Source organism: Pecten maximus, chromosome 15 (assembly GCF_902652985.1).
Source record: "Pecten maximus chromosome 15, xPecMax1.1, whole genome shotgun sequence".
Classification (NCBI taxonomy): Eukaryota; Metazoa; Mollusca; class Bivalvia; order Pectinida; family Pectinidae; genus Pecten; species Pecten maximus.
The window spans coordinates 25,232,244-25,253,094 of record NC_047029.1 but is presented as its reverse complement, the minus strand read 5'-3'; the positions used below and the strand labels follow the sequence as shown (position 1 = coordinate 25,253,094).

General features: G+C 35.7%; 1 protein-coding gene across 3 annotated transcripts in view; it reads left to right on the top strand.

The window, feature by feature from the left end:
* Positions 1–20,851, top strand: part of LOC117343834 (5'-AMP-activated protein kinase subunit gamma-1-like) — a 343,598-nt gene that overhangs the window by 33,937 nt on the left and 288,810 nt on the right. For 2 of the 3 annotated variants that reach the window (XR_004536086.1, XM_033906356.1), the window contains exon 1: positions 15,090–15,320. The exons of the other annotated variant lie outside the window; for it this stretch is intronic. Coding sequence is in view for 1 of the 2 variants with exons in the window: in XM_033906356.1 (XP_033762247.1) it covers positions 15,105–15,320 (216 nt within the window). In the remaining variant the exon portion in view is untranslated. Of the gene's footprint in view, positions 1–15,089; positions 15,321–20,851 lie in introns of those variants that run through there. 3 annotated transcript variants of the gene reach the window in all.

The window sequence follows — 20,851 nt, the reverse complement described above, 5'->3', positions numbered from 1 at the left end:
GACTGATAGGATTATCTGGATTGCTAGGGCTACATTTAATGGACTGATAGGATTATCTGGATTGCTAGGGCTACATTTAATGGACTGATTGGATTATCTGGATTGCTAGGGCTACATTTAATGGACTGATTGGATTATCTAGTGTTTCGGCTAGATTTAATCGACTGATTGGATTATCCTCAGGACTGAAACTACATTGAATTGTTAGGTAGAATTAACTTTTGTGTTGAGATTAATTTCATAGTAATGGACCTGCATCATGTATATCTTATTGTAATCTCCCACCTCCGTGTCATTACGACTCGGATCCATTGAATAACCTGCATTACCTATATACATGTATATATATATTACCCGTTATTTCCTATTTTCACACAGCTACTCTACACCTCCGGTAATAATCTTTCTAGGAAGTTTATGTATAGGGGACGATTCCAATCATTACTAAAGTTCTTTTCATGAAATGTGTTTGACTCTGCCATGGAGCCCTGAGTAAGATTATAATTCAGTTTGTAGTACTATTAGCCAAACTTCCACAGTGGCTTCTTGTAAGAAGTGAAATTTTTTGGAAAAATGCTCCGTTAAAAAAAATGCCTGGAATTTCAAACCATTCTGGAAATGTGATTATCATACATGGTTTCAAAACATTGATGTTAGGGCGTGATGATGCTTTATTTAGGGATATTTGAAAATTGTGCATCTATTTCTCAGAAGTGTCTTGTGTTTTTTAACGATGTTCAAACTCTGTGTTTACATTGGTGATGGGAAAACTGGACCTTAAATTTGTTCGGGTACAGGTTTCCGACTGAAATGTTAACCTAATTTCATAAAACATCACACATTGTTGTTCCCTCTATCTATAATCACTTAAGATCAGCTGACATTAAGTCAAGATTGTATGCTAAAGGATTTAAGTTATTACAAATACCTCAGATATCATAGGGAGAAGGAATTGGCTAATTGTCATTGCAATAAATGTGTGTTTTTTTTTTGCATATTTTCATAGTCTCATATCATCTTGTTAACATTATGAGCTGATCTACTTGCTTACACATATACACAGGCTTGTTTTTGATCAATAAACTTGAATAGATACCTGCATTACACTGAGAAGTTTCGGTTGCTTTATGTAATATTTACGATGCTTATTTTGGTTTACTGCTTTGGAGTTTGAACCTACATGATTATAATACATAATAAGTTTGGCATTTTATATCGCCAAAGAAAATGCTTTCATGAAATATCCTGTACAGGCTAGTGAAAAATATGGATGTTTAAAACCTTTACAGATGTGTCTTGTGTAAGAAGTCATTTTGTAGTAAGTAGTTGATCCCTTTGTAGAAATACCTCGCAGGGCTTTTTCTCACTGGTTTTGGAAAGGGCCTTTTTGTCTCATTTTGGGAAGAAAATTGGTGAATTGGGAAAGATTTTTTCAGGAGTAAACTGCAAATTTTGGGAATTTGGCTTGAATATGAAATAATTGCAATTGGGAATGGGGCCAATCGGGCCCCCAAAAGCCTCCAGAAAAAGCCCTGCCTATGGCTGTATGTACAGTCGAATCTGTCCAAACGACCATCTCTATTTAGCGACCCTCTGTTCTAAGCGACCATTTTAATTCCTCCCGAGCATTTTCGCTATATATTTCAACTTTATCAAGCGACCCTCTGTTTATGCGACCAGCGACCACAATTTTTCGTTCCCGTGATAACAATAACTCTCCAATAAGCGACCAGAAGTCTCCAAAATGCCTTACATTACCATTTTCGCCTTTATAACATCCAAGTAGTTTTACTTTTCGTGCAGAATGACGGGAGAGGTGGCGACGAGACGGTCTAGAATTTTGACGATTTTCTGACGTTTTATATATGATATATCAATTTGCATGCGAAATATAACAATGAAGGAATGCATAAACAGATAACTTACTGTTAAATCGTGATTTGTTATCTTTTTTGAGACATTAAAACAGATATTTGCCAGTGAAAAAGTCACCGTTTTTAAAGTAGGAAATGCAGGAACGTAAATAAGAAGCGGAGCGAATATCCGGACCAAGATTTCAGGAATTAAAAAAATATATATAAATAATTTGAAAGTAATCTAATTAACCAATGAAATATATTTCTCATGTTAAATCGATGTATTTTGCTATGCTGAAAGAATTTCAAAAAATACATTTAATGATGAAAAATTAGCACATGCAGTAATAATTATAAAAAAAAAAAAAAAAAAAAAAATTGTTTTGTTTTATTCAAAGTGGTGGTTCATTTTTCATATATATTATACATCATTATTGCCAATTTATAAAGTGAATAAAAAGCTTATGAACATTTATTAAATTTAAGATACCATCTCTATTAAGAGACTACTCTCCATTAAGAGGCCGTTTTTCAACTTCCCTTGAGTGGTCGCTTAATACAGATTCGACTGTATATATATTTATCTGAAATTAAGCCCATTGCAGCTCTGTAAAATGTGAACAAGTGCTATATCCTGATCCTGCAATAATTCTCACCCCTACTTTGTGTCAAATTGAATTATGTTATACTCTGGGGCTGCTATTATCCTCCCAATCATGAGGACGGGAATATTGTAATTGTCTTTTTGTCAGTAAGACCGTCTGTCCTGTGCAACAATCATTGCTGTGAGTTAAAAGTGCATATCTACTTGCAGTGATGGCTCTTAAGGTCTTGAGGCCTAATGTCAAGGTCATTGTATCAATATGAAAATTTGTTGCAAATGGAAAGTTTAGTTCAAAAGGCAAAAATATTGCAATATGAAAGGTTAAAGTATGCATTAATTTCCTTTCCTACCTTGATTGTCGTATGAAATTGAATAATAATTGTGATTATATACATAATCATCTAGCACACCTTATGAAATCTGATTAGTGTATGACATGAGTTCCACAGAATCTCTTGCCGATGGATAAACAATCTTATTACGTGTATCATTTAAAATGATAAAATGATAAAACTTTTTAAACAGCAGTAACATAGCTTGTGATAACATATGATCTATGAAGGGTTATCAGTCTGCAGGAGACTGATAATGATTGTCGTGAACAACCATTGACCTTTAAAGTTAATCCTAGAGGTTTATGTAAACAGATATATATCTTAAAGGGATTTACTCAGTTTGATAGGGATGTATTGAGGCTCCTAACAGACACACGGTCCAGTGAAAGAAAAAAAAACAAGATTTCAATGTCTTTTGAAAACATATGTGAAGAGCTGAAATTTTTTAGACCACTATCATCAAATCACCATCCAAAAATTGGTCCGTCCATCTGTCTGTCCGTAAACAATTCTTGTTATTGCTATTTCTCAGAAAAAACCAAAATGATCGTTCGCAGATTTCATGTGTAGGTTACCCTTGGTCCCTTGTTGTGCATATGGCATTTTGGGAATGATCGAAAAGCAACATGGCTGACAGGCAGCCATTTTGGATCTCAACAATTGAAGTTTGTTAACGCTTGTTCTCAGAAAGAACTGAAGGGATCGTTCTCGAATTTCATATGTAGGTTCCCCTTGGTTCCTATAGTTGTGCATATTCATGCATTGCTCTTCTGATTGGAAAACAACATGGCTGACAAGCGGCCATCTTTGATTTTGACAATTGAAGTTTGCTACAGCTATTTTTGCAAATTTCATATGTAGGTTCCCCTTGATCCCTAGTAATGCATATTCCTGTATATGACCAACCTGACAACAACATGGCCATCAGGCAGCCATCTTGGGTTTTGACAATTGATGTTTCATGAACAACACTTAAGTACTAAAAGGCCATTATGAGTCTTTCTCAAATTTAAATGTGGAGGTTCCCCTTGGTCTCCAGATGTGCATGCAAGTTCGATTGAAAGAACTAAATGGATGACAACTAAGGGAAAAGAAGAGAAAAGATCAGTCTTTCATTTAACTGATATGGATCATTCAATGGTCACAGCGCCAATGATGATCACATGTAGAATTCAGCATCACATGCAGTCATATCGAGTCATATCGTTGCTACTGGGTGAATGGTTTAAGCAGTAGGAAGTCTGACAGTTCAAGATCTGTAATGGATCTGTCAGAAATCTGTTCAGTATACTGTAAATCACTTTTTCTCCAATATTTTATTTCAAAAACTTACCTCTTCTGACATAATTTGCTGATTTAGAAATATCTTTAAATTTGTGAATGATGAGTTTTTAGAGTTGTATTATAGTGACACGGAAAGGTTTATCAATACCTCAAAGTTTTTCATTGGTTAGAATATGATTGATCCTGGTGATGTCATCATAAAATGGACAATATGTCTCAGCTATTAAACAGATAATTGATAACTATTTCTGGCAGTCCATGTCCAAAAATACTTCAGATATTTGTTGAAAATTTTTTTTCATGTAAGCTCTACCAAATATAATTCATTCAATAACCTCTTATATGAGGGTTTTATTGTCAACTGGGAAGTCCAGGAATAATATCATATTTCTACATAGGCATACCCTACGTAGAAATATGTATGTCCGTAAGCTTGTTTTAATACCCAGGTAAATTCACAGATAGTCACTGACATTGTTCTGCAATATTATTATATCTCTTACAGATGATACCTATCAAATGAATGATACAAATACTGAACTTTTTTGTACCTTAATTTGCTCAAACTTCATGCTGAGGGTGTGATTATCTCAGTACACTAAGAGAATCAGACTAAAGTCAGCCAGTCTGGGGTGAAGGTCAGAGGTTTTGTGGCTTGATCCCTTCGGGGACAGTTTGTGTTTGTGGTATGAAGCTGATATCACAAACCACGCTGTCCTCAGTATCAGTGGTTGTGTCTTTGGGCAAGACAATTCACCCCAATTAGATTCTGGATAGCAATGTATGACAGGTCTCCCATATGTTGTGCAGTAAGTTGTAGCCAGGTACCAGAGCTGCTATGAAAATATTGTCTCAAAATGTCCTTGGCTTCAGTTTACATGGTTAAAAAGCAAGCTAGCAAGCACACAGTATATATGATCAAACAACTATTTATTAAAACTGTTGTGTCTATACATTTCCTTATAATACAATAGAAAAATCCTTATAGATTTACAATATTCACTATTAGAGTGGTCATAATTGTTCCATTTAATTTGGCAGTTAAAACCAAATGACTTGAAAATTCTTTTATGAACAAGCATTTATACAATATATTTTTCATTTTATTATGAAAACTGACCAAATGTAGCAGAAGAGAAATAAAAAAAAAATCATGCAGTTAATCTACAAAGTATATGAACATTAATGAGTAAAGTTTTTTACCTAATTAATGAAGGATTACAGACCTTGAAGCCAGAAAATGGCAAAAAGAAGAAGTATAGAAAAAATGAAACTGTAATCTCCCAGGCTAAGAAATGGCTACAATAATCCTTTGTCACCTTAAATTTGTCTGGAGAAAATACTTTTAGGATGCAGCACCGAATGATGTGCAGGGCTCAGATAGAATTTTTAGAACAACTAGGCACTGTGCCTAGTAACAATAGTACAAGCACTCGGCACTATTTGAAATCCACTTGGCACCAAATAGCTAACTTGTGATTTCATCTTGTTTTAAGTTAAGACTTTTATATTGTATGTCCTTGTGTGAGTGCATACATCTTATCATGTCTTAATAATATATTTAGTTATAGAAGAAAGAAAACATCACAAAATTATCTTTTGTAAGTTTTTAATCTCATAGAACCAGTACCTATAAAAAGTGTCAACTGAGTATCTGCAAGATTGGGGCACTCTGTACAATATTAACAGTTCGTGATACTCCAACAATGTTATAGGTTTTACATGTACACAGCGCAGTCGGCAAAATCATTTCCGATAGAAAAAGGGCCGACCAGCAGCCTCTTATATTATAGTAGTAGTCAGTTCATGATATATTAAATGTCGTATTTCGTCATCTATTCTTTATGGAATTACCCTTCACCTTTCGCCCTCACTTGAGTCGTAAAGAAACTAAACAGGAATACGCTGCAACCTCAAAAAACACATACGCACTCGCCACACACAATCATGCATATCGCACGCACAGGAGGCAGTCCATCTGTTAAATGAATCAAACCAACCTAAACCAAACACTTTCTCTAGTCTCAAATCTCAAATCTCTAGTTTGTCGGACTTCCTCATTACCGTCATTTAACGTTCGTCAGTGATTGTTTTGAAAAAGAAATCAACGAGTCGCTCGCTCGTTGTTGTAAAGGAAGTTGTGAAGAAACGCCCGCATGCGCACTGGTTTGTTAACAGCATCTCTTTGATGCTTTATTATCAGACGCATGCTTTAGTAAATTACAAGCGTTTGAACGACCCGGTCCGTACTAGTGAAGTCATTTGTAAACACATGTCACGGTAGCCTAAGGTATGTGTATGGTTCATCTTATCGACATGATATTAAAATTTTTTTTTTTTAAATGTCTTTGGATTAGTAACAATTCGACACAGACTGTGTGGTCTAAACTTTTGCTCGGCACTAGGACGAGTCTGACCCAACAGTTCACTCGGCACTTGACTGTTTTGACCCGGGCAAGACGAGTGGACGAGTGGTTTATCGGAGCCCTGATGTGCCTATTCCAGTTTTATTGTGTTTTGCGACTTTGCCCTTTTCCAGTTCATCGGAGTTGATATAAATACCAAACCTAAAGAACCTTTATGTACATCTGATACATGCTGTCTCCTGTTTTCCAAATGTTTGATTTGTTTATGGCTCTCAATTCCTTCATTTAAGGTCAGTAGTTCTCTCAATTCCTGCATTGAAGGTCAGTAGTTCTCTCAATTCCTTCATTGAAGGTTAGTAGTTCTCTCAATTCCTTCAGTTTAAGGTCAGTAGTTCTCTCAATTCCTTCATTGAAGGTTAGTAGTTCTCTCAATTCCTGCATTGAAGGTCAGTATAGTTCTCTCAATTCCTGCATTGAAGGTTAGTAGTTCTCTCAATTCCTGCATTGAAGGTTAGTAGTTCTCTCAATTCCTTCATTTAAAGCTGACAGTGCAAGTTAAAAAGCATCCAATTGAGATTAAAAAAAAAAAATACATGTACAGATTTCCAAAAATCGTTTCCGAGACATCCCCCAATTATGGTTGTGTCGTATCTAAGGACGGGCAGACATTTTTGTTTTTTGTTATGCGTAGATACGAGCCGCTATAAAAGCGTGTGCGTCCATTGAGACAAGTATCAGTCTATCGATACTTTTGGTTTGTTTTTGTTTAACGTCCTATTAACAGCCTGGGTCATTTAAGGACGTGCCAGGTTTTGGTGGTGGAGGAAAGCCGGAGTACCCGGAGAAAAACCACCAGCCTACGGTCAGTACCTGGCAACTGCCCCACGTAGGTTTCGAACTCGCAACCCAGAGGTGGAGGGCTAGTGATAAAGTGTCGGGACACCTTAACCACTCGGCCACCGCGGCCCCTCGTCTATCAATACATGTGCATAGCGACACATCTCTCCATTATACATAGTATAAATTCTCAATACAAACGCAAATTAGTTTTTGTTCACATTACGGAACTTGAATACGGAATTTGAAGAGTTAACTTTTTATATATACATATATATTTTATTTTACAATAAAAGAAAGAAAAGAGAGTATCGACAACACAAACAATTTGGGCCCCAACAAAACATGCACCTAATGAAATTATAAACAGAGTAAATATGAGTAAATTCCTACCGGAGTCTTTCCAGTGGGATATGCAGCAAGAACAACTTTACAACTATTACATCATTATATCCATAGTTTCCATCGAAATATTTTCCGTGTCTTCGTATTATTTGTGCACGTGCCATAACGCAATTAAAACGTGATAAAACCGCACAACAGCCCTAGTGTAGTGTAGACAATAGGAAAACATCCGAGGAGTGCTAGTGTAGGATACGAGTAAAAATCGGAACTCCTCGGACTGTTTACTTGTTATGAAAATGGCTGCACCCACGAAAAACACGTGAGAAGATGGATAGAGTATTTGGGATTAATTCGTTATGCATTTTCAAGTATTTATTTGGAGACTTTATTTCCAACAAGATTTGAAAGATAATTGAGAGACACTGACCATCTTTCTGCTCAAGTTACAGGTAAGTGCTTCTGTTTGGTGTCGTTCGCGAATACAGTCGTAGGTCACGTGGTGTACAGATATAGTGTAGAAGATACAGGTGTGTCACCGTGAACACCTGAGGTTAGAGTGAATGCGAGTGTGACGAAGCACGTTCTTTTTATAGCAGCGGCAGCTTGGTTGTATCCACGCATAACAAAAAAGGAAAAATGTCTGCCCGTCCTTAGATACGACACTACCATAAGTGGGGGATGTCTCAGAAACGATTTTTGGAAATCTGTACATGTATTTTTTTTTTTAATTTCAATTGGATGCTTTTTAACTTGCACTGTCAGCTTTAAGGTCAGTGGTTCTCTCAATTCCTTCATTGAAGGTCAGTGGTTCTCTCAATTCCTGCATTGAAGGTTAGTAGTTCTCTCAATTCCTGCATTGAAGGTCAGTAGTTCTCTCAATTCCTGCATTGAAGGTCAGTAGTAATCTCTCAATTCCTGCATTGAAGGTCAGTTGTTCTCTTAATTCCTTCATTTAAGGTCAGTAGTTCTCTTAATTCCTGCATTGAAGGTTAGTAGTTCTCTCAATTCCTGCATTGAAGGTCAGTAGTTCTCTCAATTCCTGCATTGAAGGTCAGTAGTTCTCTCAATTCCTGCATTGAAGGTCAGTAGTAATCTCTCAATTCCTGCATTGAAGGTCAGTAGTTCTCTTAATTCCTTCATTTAAGGTCAGTAGTTCTCTTAATTCCTGCATTGAAGGTTAGTAGTTCTCTCAATTCCTGCATTGAAGGTCAGTAGTTCTCTCAATTCCTGCATTGAAGGTCAGTAGTAATCTCTCAATTCCTGCATTGAAGGTCAGTAGTTCTCTCAATTCCTTCATTTAAGGTCAGTAGTTCTCTCAATTCCTGCATTGAAGGTTAGTAGTTCTCTCAATTCCTGCATTGAAGGTCAGTAGTTCTCTCAATTCCTTCATTGAAGGTCAGTAGTTCTCTCAATTCCTGCATTGAAGGTCAGTAGTTCTCTCAATTCCTTCATTGAAGGTCAGTAGTTCTCTCAATTCCTTCATTGAAGGTCAGTGGTTCTCTCAATTCCTGCATTGAAGATCAGTAGTTCTCTCAATTCCTTTATTTAAGGTCAGTAGTTCTCTCAATTCCTTCAGTTTAAGGTCAGTAGTTCTCTCAATTCCTTCATTGAAGGTCAGTAGTTCTCTCAATTCCTGCATTGAAGGTTAGTAGTTCTCTCAATTCCTGCATTGAAGGTCAGTAGTTCTCTCAATTCCTTCATTGAAGGTCAGTAGGTCTCTCAATTCCTGCATTGAAGGTCAGTAGTTTGCTGGTTGTAATAAAATAGCTGACCATGCAATTAGACGCAATGTTGGGTATTCTGGGGGAGAGCATTGACATTGTAAGTCAATTGATTATTCATAAGTATTGATTAAGATTACAGGTCAGTGTAGGTTATATAGTATGCTTATATTGGATTATTTTATTACTTATATTACACAACATTCTGGTTTTACAATAGAGATTTAGCCAGGGGCACCTTACACAGATTACTTTGGCTCATTGTTCATTCATCATAAACATATATTGAACTTATGAGTATAATGTACTCTACTGTTGTTAGTGTGAATGGATTATGACAGACTATCCAGAGCGTTTTTTGACTAGTCGTTGCTGTGGGATGATGGTTTCCATTGATAAATTCCCTTTCTATATATAACGCCACTCTACAGAACTTCCAGCACAATTCATCACCGAGTTTTAACGGGTGAATGAGCCGAATAGGACACGCTATTGTCATATGATAATGGTGTTCAGTGATAGTGACCACACAAGGTCGTATGACAACAGTGTCCAAACAACAACGTCACACAACAGTTAATTGGTTAAATGACCATGCATGGTATCCACGAAGCTGTTAAAGGCAGTCACCACCAAAGCAAATTACAATTTTCTGATTCAATTGAACAAAGTTATTGTTAAGATAATTAAACGTTCTATAAAAAACTATATTAAACATTTGATCTTTGCTTGTTATTGCATCACTTGTTCAAATGCAGCCTTTGGTTAGGGCTATTTCTAGGAAAGTATTTTCCTGCTCAAGCTGAACATAAGACTGTCCGTGAAAGAAGGAATGGACATCTGAAGGAAAAATGTATTTATATATGAAATTTGGTATTTCTCGATGTTTTATCACATGGGCAATGACCATCTTTAAGGTTATATGACACCGATGTCCACACAAAATGCATCTAAAGGATGCAGTAAAATGATGACGTCACAACAGGTAATTGGTCATATGACCTTGGTGTACTGTACAAAGCCATTAAGGATGACACCAATGTCCTCAAACAGCTAAAGTCGTACGATCATGAGGTCCAAACAACATTTAATATTAACCATATATATTAATGATAGTGTCTGCACAACAGCTAACCTGTGGGGCGCATCATTTTGAACCTCAAATTCGTATCATACTTATGATGTCCCTTTGGGAGCCTCACTATATCTCACCTGTGGAGGATTCCTCGGGAGCCTCCAATTATTATAAAAAAATCTTGTTACAATGACTCCCTGTGACGCAATTGTATGTGGAGCACGCAGGACATTATGCAGTTAAGTGGCCATTCATTGTAACTATAATACACAGTTACTTATCTGATCTGTCAAGTGGGTACAAAATAAATTTGTAAAGGTAACAGATTTATAAGCTGTCCGTTATATATATATAACTGCTGAACTTTAAAGTTGAATCCTTATAATGCTATATGCTCAGGTGGCATTCTGGCACATGTTGTGTATTTTAGATTAGAATTATATATAGTATAACCCAGTATATCTCTTAATCTGTTTTTATTATGGCAGTAATCAAATGTTATCAGATCGGGTCTGAAAATGTTAACAGTTTAGATTCCCATAAAGGATTGTTATTGTGTCCACGTGGCCATCGTGTGGAGGGATTAAATGTTTTTATTGGTTTGTAAAAACTTTTGTCTAATTGTTACGAAAATAAAATTAATCATGAAATGAAATTAACGCAAGTCAGCTAGGTGATTGACATTTGATCACCTAGCTAAGCCAATGATTTTGGTGACCTTGATAATTGTCCATTTTTCATGCCACCTTTGACTGTTCATAACCGATTGGCTTTGAAAACGAAAAGACTAAGGTTATGATTTTGGCCTTTTTCATACTGGAATGAACATTTGTAAAATTTGTTAGATTATTTTGACTTTCTTTGAAAGCTGCTATGTTGAAACCTTGCAATGTCTTTTCTGTCCAAGTTTTTTAGAGGCAGGGGTTTTGGTGGTTTTGTATTATTCACTGTCAAAGCAGCTATGGTCAGTTAAGGACAATTTATGACAGGATCTCACTGTAGTAGCTGGTGGATACCACATTTAAGTACACATTCGAGGCCTATCAAAATGCACCTAGAACCTACAACTAGTGTTTCATAGGATATATTTTCCCTGTAAAGCTTCATCATTCATATTGACTATAACTTTCATATTGTAAACATGTTTGTTTTGATGGACTCAAATTTAACACAAAATAATGAATGGAAAGCAATGTACAGAAACAGCAACTAGTGCAATCATCATTTAAAATATATACTTCCAAGGTAAAAATCCCAAAAAATTTCTTACTGCCAAAAAAACGCATCTGTACAGTATCAATTGATAAATGTTTGTCAGGGAACCAACACAGCACTTATCTGCCAATGTATGAAGATTCAAATTTAATTCAAAAGATATTGTAATATTGTATCTGATGTTTTGGATAGGCAATTTGAAGGTTTACTGTTGCCATTACTTGGATGATGATTATAACATCATCTTAGAGAGCATGAAGTCATTTCAACAATGCCACTTCTTTCTGGTAATATTATGAAACTGCCTTGTCAATCTAAATATTCTCTGTAGAAATCTGTTATGTGCCTGGAATATGAAAAATGACATTTGTTTTTGTCAGATGAATATTCCTCTTCTCAGGATTCGGAATATCATGCTCAGATTTGTTGTAAAGTCAGTTTAAACAAAACGTTGATGCTGTATAAAATATTTATTTCTCTGTGGACAACAGTGACACAATGTTGTATAAAATATTTATTTCTCTATGGACAACATTGACACTTAAACACTGACGATCTGACTCATGACTCAATTCTTGCATTTGCAAATTTATTTCCTGCAGTATATTTTTGTAATGTAAGTGATTGAAACATTTTATAACATGCTAGATAATGTGAAACTTGGAAACAGAAAGGCTCAATTCATCGGATTATTGATTTGTATCCAACAAGTACAGAATAACTGAAGTACAACAATAGCTGTACTTTGTATCTTCGTGAATTGTTACCTGGGTATACCAGTAGCATTATATTATCATATGTATTATGCAGCAGAGCTACGATCCCTTGAATGTTAGCCAGATACTTTAGAACCAGAAATATTTGTGGTTGTAGAACTGGACTGTGCTCAATGCTGGTGGCCAGGATTAACTCAAGTGGTCAGAGCATTGATGTTTAGAGTAGGAAGGTCCAAGTTTTGAGTCCTGGTCTGTTTTTTTCTATATTTCCTGTCCCATTACATTTACTGCCCAACTAAATATACACAAGGAAGATAGTGTAAGGTCTTGTGTGTGTCTTTGGTGTCGAAAACTTTCTTAACTATAGAGGAACGTAGAGAAAGTGAACACCCCTATCCAGATAGCTAAAACTGTAATAGAGCATCCGTTTTGAGTTTGGAGGTCCAGGGTTCGAATCCAGGTCTATAGATGTTTCATTTTCCCTATCCTATCAAATAGTCGCTTCATTGTTGTTAGAAACATATTTTGTGGGTACATGAATTTGTGGGTACATGCAATTATGGGTATATGAATTTGTGGGTACATGCATTTATGGATACATGCATTTATGGGTATATGAATTTGTGGGTACATGCATTTATGGGTACATGAATTTGTGGGTACATGCATTTATGGATACATGATTTTGTGGGTACGTGAATTTGTATAGGTATATGATTTTGTGGGTACATGAATTTGTGGGTACATGAATTTGTGGGTACATGAATTTTTGTGTACATGATTTTGTGGGTACATGAATTTGTGTGTACATGATTTTGTGGGTACATGAATTTGTAGGTACATGATTTTGTGGGTACATGAATTTGTGGGTTCATGATTTTGTGGGTACATGATTTTGTGGGTTCATGATTTGTGGGTTCATGTTTTTGTGGGTACATGATTTTGTGGGTACATGCATTTGTAGGTACATGATTTTGTGGGTACATGATTTTGTGGGTATATGATTTTGTGGGTACATGATTTTGTGGGTTCATGATTTGTGGGTACATGATTTTGTGGGTACATGATTTTGTGGGTTCATGATTTTGTGGGTTCATGAGTTGTAGGTACATGATTTTGTGGGTACATGATTTTGTGGGTACATGATTTTGTGGGTACATGATTTTGTGGGGGTACATGATTTTGTGGGTACATGATTTTGTGGGTACATTCATTGGTGGATGCAATGATCCCTCTTGGATATGAGATATACATCATGTAGAAGCTGAAAAAACATTTGTGATGAAAAAACTATCGAATAAAAATGGTAATATTCAACATACTAATTGAGCTTTATAAAAAAAAAAAAAAAAATTCTGAAAATTCTTAAGTCACATATGAAGATTGATGTGTATGAATCCGGACACCAGGTTAAGCAATCGCTCTTGTTAGAGACCTGATAAATTGTCTGATACTTCATGTTCATCACAGATTTTGAATTATACCCTTTATTCAATCGATCATTATAAAAACAAAGTTGATCTCAATCTGTATGAAATGGCTGCTGAGTCTGTGCTAATTTAAACTGCAGTCTTGCATCAGCAAGTTTCATTTGGTATGATCTTGACCTTGCAATATAAGCAGCTGTTTTCTGTCTCTTTGACAGTATAATCACTAAAAGAAAATTCTTGATGACTTGACCTGACATCTTATGACGCATGAAATGACAGCCCATGTGATATTGTCATGCATGAGTGATTTAGGCTTTAACACCTAGATGACAAGAAACTTCATTTCTGGGCCCCATGATAAATATCCTGTATAAGCATGTTGGATAAGCTTAAATCCAAATGATATGTGCGATATTAAGAATTCATCCAACTTCACCAATAAAGATTTTAATTTATGGAGTTATTGAATGCAAATTGTAATTAAACCATGTTTACCTCATAGGTGAGAAATTACATGGAAATGATAGTGAAAAAGTTTTCATCTGGAGCCCCGATTAATGTCACTTTGACTGTCTGTACAAGTACAGATAAAGCTTACATACTTAATTCCACAAGGCCATATAGACTATCTGTAGCTCCAGATTAAGGACACAATGGTGCAGGTTGTATCATGCTGATCTCCAGATCACCCTTCTTTTGGATGAAGCAGAAAAAGACCAGATTTGATATTGTCATACTTGATCGCCCATGACTGCCTATGAGTTAGCTACAGCTGAATTCACCTGGCCATACATTTATGTATATATAGGTTGATGTCGACCTCAATCTACATTTCCCCTTTGGTAAAGACAATAGGATTAAATTATCCTGTTATTCTACACTGGTATTCAAATCAGTACTAAGTCTGCAATGCTCTTTTGAATATGGTCGTTGATAGTCGTCACGGATTATAAAACCATTCACAGGAGCTATAGATTAAGTATTACAGGGTGCTGGGACATTAAATCTGGACAAACTCAAAGGACATTAGCCCACGTGGCATTTTTTTTCTACAGCCGATCACTCAAAACTTACTAGTGTAGAGTGAAAAGTGCCCAATATTTAAATTTGTTTTGATGTCAGTCTATGGAGCTATAGATCTGTGTTGATTTGGCTACTCCAGGTCTTCATAGTCACAGAGAGGAATCTGTTGTAATAGTAAGAACGGAGGACAACACCAGTGGGGACTACCCGGACATCTACTGGTTCAGTGGCTGTGCGTGTTAGCGTGTTTGTGTTGGAGAGAGGAGTACATCATCGTGTGAGCTCAGTGTGTTAGCTATGTCTGTGAGTAGTAGTAACTCTACCATAGGCAAGATAGCTGGGCATCTGAAGCCGGTTCAAGTTAGATCCGGAGATATGCCACCTGTGTTTACATTCACAGTAACGGATTGTAGTACCAATGATAATGTGTTTGAACAGCCCCTTCCCCCAAGGGGTCGGGTGAGGTCACATTCTAACCCCCACCAAGTGGTACGGGATGGACAACTTCGACAGGTTGGTGTTTCTTTTTCCGTTTTTTTTTTATTTCCATGAAAAAAAAATATTATGTTTTAAAGTTGTGACTGTGGAAACAATCAATAAAATTCACTATACAATTTCAGTTTTTTTAAGAGTTTAAATGATGTTGATATTTCATCAAGAGGAGATTTTGAAGAAAAAAAATCACAACTTTTACAAAAAAGACAAGAAATGTTAATGATAGTCATGAATAAAGATTCCAGATGAAAATGATGATACAGAGTTAATGAGTTCTAAGCTGATTATAAGAGGGTGGTGTTGGTAAGTGATTAAGGTAGTAGATTGAGAATGTAGATAACAATACTGTTGAACTGTTATCTAAGAGAGACCTCTGGATATCTCTATCTGGGTAGCTGAGGTACATCTGGTTAGCAGATTTTACTGTCACTGTGATGAAAAGATAGTACATCAACTAAAATCAATACAGAATAATAAAACAGGTTGTCATATACACATGTTTGGTATTTAGATAAAACCATTAAAAAATTCTTCTCATTTTAGCTAGAAACCGTCATCCATATATAGTTAATGAGCTTAATAAATTTCAAACTTATGAAATGACAGCTTGATGCTTTGGTGCAAATAAAAATGTCTTATTAGCTTCATGTTGCTGTCATGTTTGTTTCAATAATAAATAAACAAATGAAAAATCTATAGAAAAAATAGACTAAAAAAATATTCAACTATTATTTATTTCCTGAAAGTATGATATATAAAAATAACTTGTTGGATCTGTTATTAAAATTTCAGTTTTAACTCTTAGGTAATATTCTATTAAGCTGACATAACATCTTTGTTTACCATGCTCTGGACTTGTGTCCTTAAAGCCCTGTCAGTTCTGAAAAGGTTCATTGAAATTTTTAACCAAGTATATGGCTTGTGAATTATCAATTTAATTAGGACATTTAGCATATATTTTGAAGACAAATGACAACCAGTATCTAATGAAGTCTTAATTTGAAGATTTATAAGAATAGGTTCTTTCAAAGATTTCATTAATATGTTATTGTAAGCTAACAAATCATTTTCTGATGAGTAAGGTTAGCTCCCAGATTAATGGTGTGAAGGAAAGGCAACATTTTCTTCCACAGATACAGTGATTTAGATAATGGTACTGTAATGTTGATGGGTATAAACATTAAAAGTATTCACTGAATCTATCAATGCTCTCTGTTGAGCTCTAATGATAATGTACATGTATACAGACACTTGGACCAGTTTTACTGTTAACAAGGCTTTAAACATTACCATGACCTGGGCTTTTCTGCGAGAATAGTCAGCTTAATGATGTTGTATTTACAAACAATGTTTCTTTTTGATTCATTCTTGAATTTGTTGGTAATGTCTGAAAGTTTGAAGATTTGAAATTTGAATGTAGTTTCTAATCAAATAAGTAAAACAATCAGAAATGCTGAGAAACATGATGCCTTTGATGAGTACTTGAGATGTTCAGTTTAGGTTACTACCGATACTTTAATTACAACTCAAGCTTAGAACCTGTGGTTAATTGAAGTCAGCCAGAAAGCCAAACATGTATTGGGTAACAAGTTAAGTAGAGTGATGTTTCTGTTGAGATGTTTCTGTTGAGACTTTCAAGGTCACTATGACCTTGGGTGTTCCTGTCCGTCTGGCTATTTTTTCGGTCAAAACACAAAGTTGAATAATCTCCTGGTGGTTTGTAAACCACTTAATGGAAAATTATTGTTTATTTTCGTGTTAGTTTTGAGCCAACATATTTTGAAACCATCACTTGGCATCGGGATGAAGCTTTTTAATTATCATCGATCGTACAATAATAGTACATATGGATTCTTTCACAGCTAGCAAAAGTTCCTTTTATAATTTAATAATCTGGATTGGAAAGGTGTAAATGGGCCATTAAGTAGTTCAGGTATGATTAAAGATGTTACCTGACTAGATAACATGCTGGTGAAATCCAGAATAAAATTCCATGATATTTCCGACTTTCTAATTATACAGGTTGCATAATCTGAATACCTGGCTGTCTGTAAGTGTTAAAAAATATAAAACCTGAGTGGTGCCTTGTTTAAACATACATAAACATCAATCCCATGTGGTGCCTTGTTTATACAGACAAAACATCAATCCCATGTGGTGCTCTGTTTATGAAGACAAAACATTAATCCCATTTGGTGCCCTGTTTATACAGACAAAACATCAATCCCATGTGGTGCCTTGTTTAAACATACATAGTCATTAATCCAATGCGGTGCCCTGTTTGTACAGATATAAACATCAATCCCATGTGGTGCCCTGTTTATACAGACAAAACATCAATCCCATGTGGTGCCCTGTTTATACAGACAAAACATCAATCCCATGTGGTGCCCTGTTTATACAGACAAAACATCAATCCCATGTGGTGCCCTGTTTATACAGACAAAACATCAATCCCATGTGGTGCCCTGTTTATACAGACAAAACATCAATCCCATGTGGTGCCTTGTTTATACAGACAAAACATCAATCCCATGTGGTGCCCTGTTTATACAGACAAAACATCAATCCCATGTGGTGCCTTGTTTATACAGACAAAACATCAATCCCATGTGGTGCCTTGTTTATACAGACAAAACATCAATCCCATGTGGTGCCCTGTTTATACAGACATAAACATCAATCCCATGTGGTGCCCTGTTTATACAGACATAAACATCAATCCCATGTGGTACCCTGTTTATACAGACAAACTATCAATCCCATGTGGTACCTTGTTTATACAGACAAAATATCAATCCCATGTGGTGCCTTGTTTATACAGACAAAATATCAATCCCATGTGGTACCTTGTTTATACAGACTAAATATCAATCCCATGTGGTGCCCTGTTTATACGGACAAAACATCAATCCCATGTGGTGCCTTGTTTAAACATACATAGTCATTAATCCGATGCGGTGCCCTGTTTGTACAGATATAAACATCAATCCCATGTGGTGCCCTGTTTATACAGACAAAACATCAATCCCATGTGGTGCCCTGTTTATACAGACAAAACATCAATCCCATGTGGTGCCCTGTTTATACAGACAAAACATCAATCCCATGTGGTGCCCTGTTTATACAGACAAAACATCAATCCCATGTGGTGCCCTGTTTATACAGACAAAACATCAATCCCATGTGGTGCCTTGTTTATACAGACAAAACATCAATCCCATGTGGTGCCTTGTTTATACAGATAAAACATCAATCCCATGTGGTGCCCTGTTTATACAGACATAAACATCAATCCCATGTGGTGCCCTGTTTATACAGACATAAACATCAATCCCATGTGGTACCCTGTTTATACAGACATACTATCAATCCCATGTGGTACCTTGTTTATACAGACAAAATATCAATCCCATGTGGTGCCTTGTTTATACAGACAAAATATCAATCCCATGTGGTACCTTGTTTATACAGACTAAATATCAATCCCATGTGGTGCCCTGTTTATACGGACAAAACATCAATCCCATGTGGTGCCCTGTTTATACAGATATAAACATTAATCTCATGTGGTACCTTGTTTATACAGACAAAACATCAATTCCATGTGGTGCCCTGTTTATACAGATATAAACATTAATCCCATGTGGTGCCCTGTTTATTTAGTCTATGGTCAGTTATGTTAATGCTGGAAATGACAATTGATCATGTAGCTGTTCCTTTGGATACGGTCAGATGATACAGGATGTCAGTAAAGTCAGTATCTGCAATTGACAGCAGAGCAAGTCGCCGTTGCGATGGATATTGTCGGATGATACAAGATGTTGTTAAAGTCAGTTTTTGTTATAGTCGGTGGACGGTTAAGTCAGTGTCAGCAATGTCAATGGAGCACTGTCACCATGCTGGTGGTTATTGCTTGATATTACTGGATGTCATGAGAGTCAGTTGTTGGAAAAGTCGGTGTTGGCATTGACAGCAGAGCATGCATGTCACCGTTCCTATAGATCTGGTTGGTTGATACAAGATATTGGTAAAGTCAGTGGTTGGTAAATTAAATATGATTTCTTCATAGCAGAATTTTTTCTTCCGATATGTCACATTTCTAAGATGACTTTAATAAGCTGTAAATAGGATAATAAATGATTCCAAACCAAACCAGATCATTTTACTACGGAGACTTATAGGAGCTCCGGTACACTTGTACAAGCAGTTCTATTTTGAAATATATTTTTTGTTACATGATATGTTGCTCACTGACTAACAACCAAACAGTGATGTTATGAACATCACAAACTGTGGACCATCAGCTGACAGCAGGCTCCGAGGCGCCATGAAGAAAGAGGAAGGGAGATCAATCTAGCTTTCTCGTTCAGATATGGGTTAAGTGACTATAGGGAGGGTTGTTTTTTTATCTCTTTGTTTTTGAGCATTGTATAACTGAAATGAAAACATTATTTTCCTTGTTATGTTATGTGTTGCTCTTTGACATAGAACAAAGTTGTTGTTTATCTTTTCGTAATAAGGATTTTAGCTAAATTTTGTCTCCCTATTGGTAATGGGAGCTCGTTAATCTTTCACCCCTTGTAACTTTAATATAGGAATTAATTTAAATATTTAATTGATTTCAAAATCTATTTTTACAAAATCTAAGAAGATAGACATTCAAAAGTATGTATTTATGGACATTTATCAACAGGTAAATTTTTCTATTATCATAAATACAACATCATTCATTATCTAATATGTGGAATAAACATTACACTAAGTACATATATGTATATCTTAGTGATATTAGATGAACCATTCTTGCATAGAAACATTTCTTTCAAGTGTTGCATGAAAATGATAGCAGGAAATGTTAATATTTATCAAAAAATAACCACAATTTTTTTTATGTCCAAACCTCACTTTTGAAATATAATTCCAATGAATACTGCTATATACAAATGAGATAGGGAATGACAATACATAGAGGATATTTTGGTTAGCTTCTCAAAAGATTATATGGCTTGTGCAAACATTAACCAGCAATTAATCTCCTGATTCCTACCTGTCCAAAATCAATCCTGATCACATGGAAAGATTTACATTGAAAATACCCCATGTGAGGTTAATCTCTTCCTGATTTTAAATCGGACTAAAAAAGCTTGAATAATACATCAAAGCCGGTGATCAAGATGTGCTTTGTAAGTGTGAAATTATAAAGTTAAACATGCTTTTTCTGTAGTTTCTAACTTTTACAGCTGCATAGCATCAATCAGTTAAAGTGACAACCATTTGTCAAATAGACAATTAACAGTCACAAGTAGTGCACTTCATTCAGGGTTAGAAGAAAACAAATCTGTCGGGGCCTCCTGTCTAAAGGTCAAAGCCAATGTCAAACTTCTAGCTATTAGGATATGTTCTCTTTGTTGATGATTGTGGGTTATGGTATTTGTTAGGATATGTTCTCTTTGTTGATGATTGTGGGTTATGGTATTTGTTAGGAGATGTTCTCTTTGTTGATGATTGTGGGTTATGGTATTTGTTAGGAGATGTTCTCTTTGTTG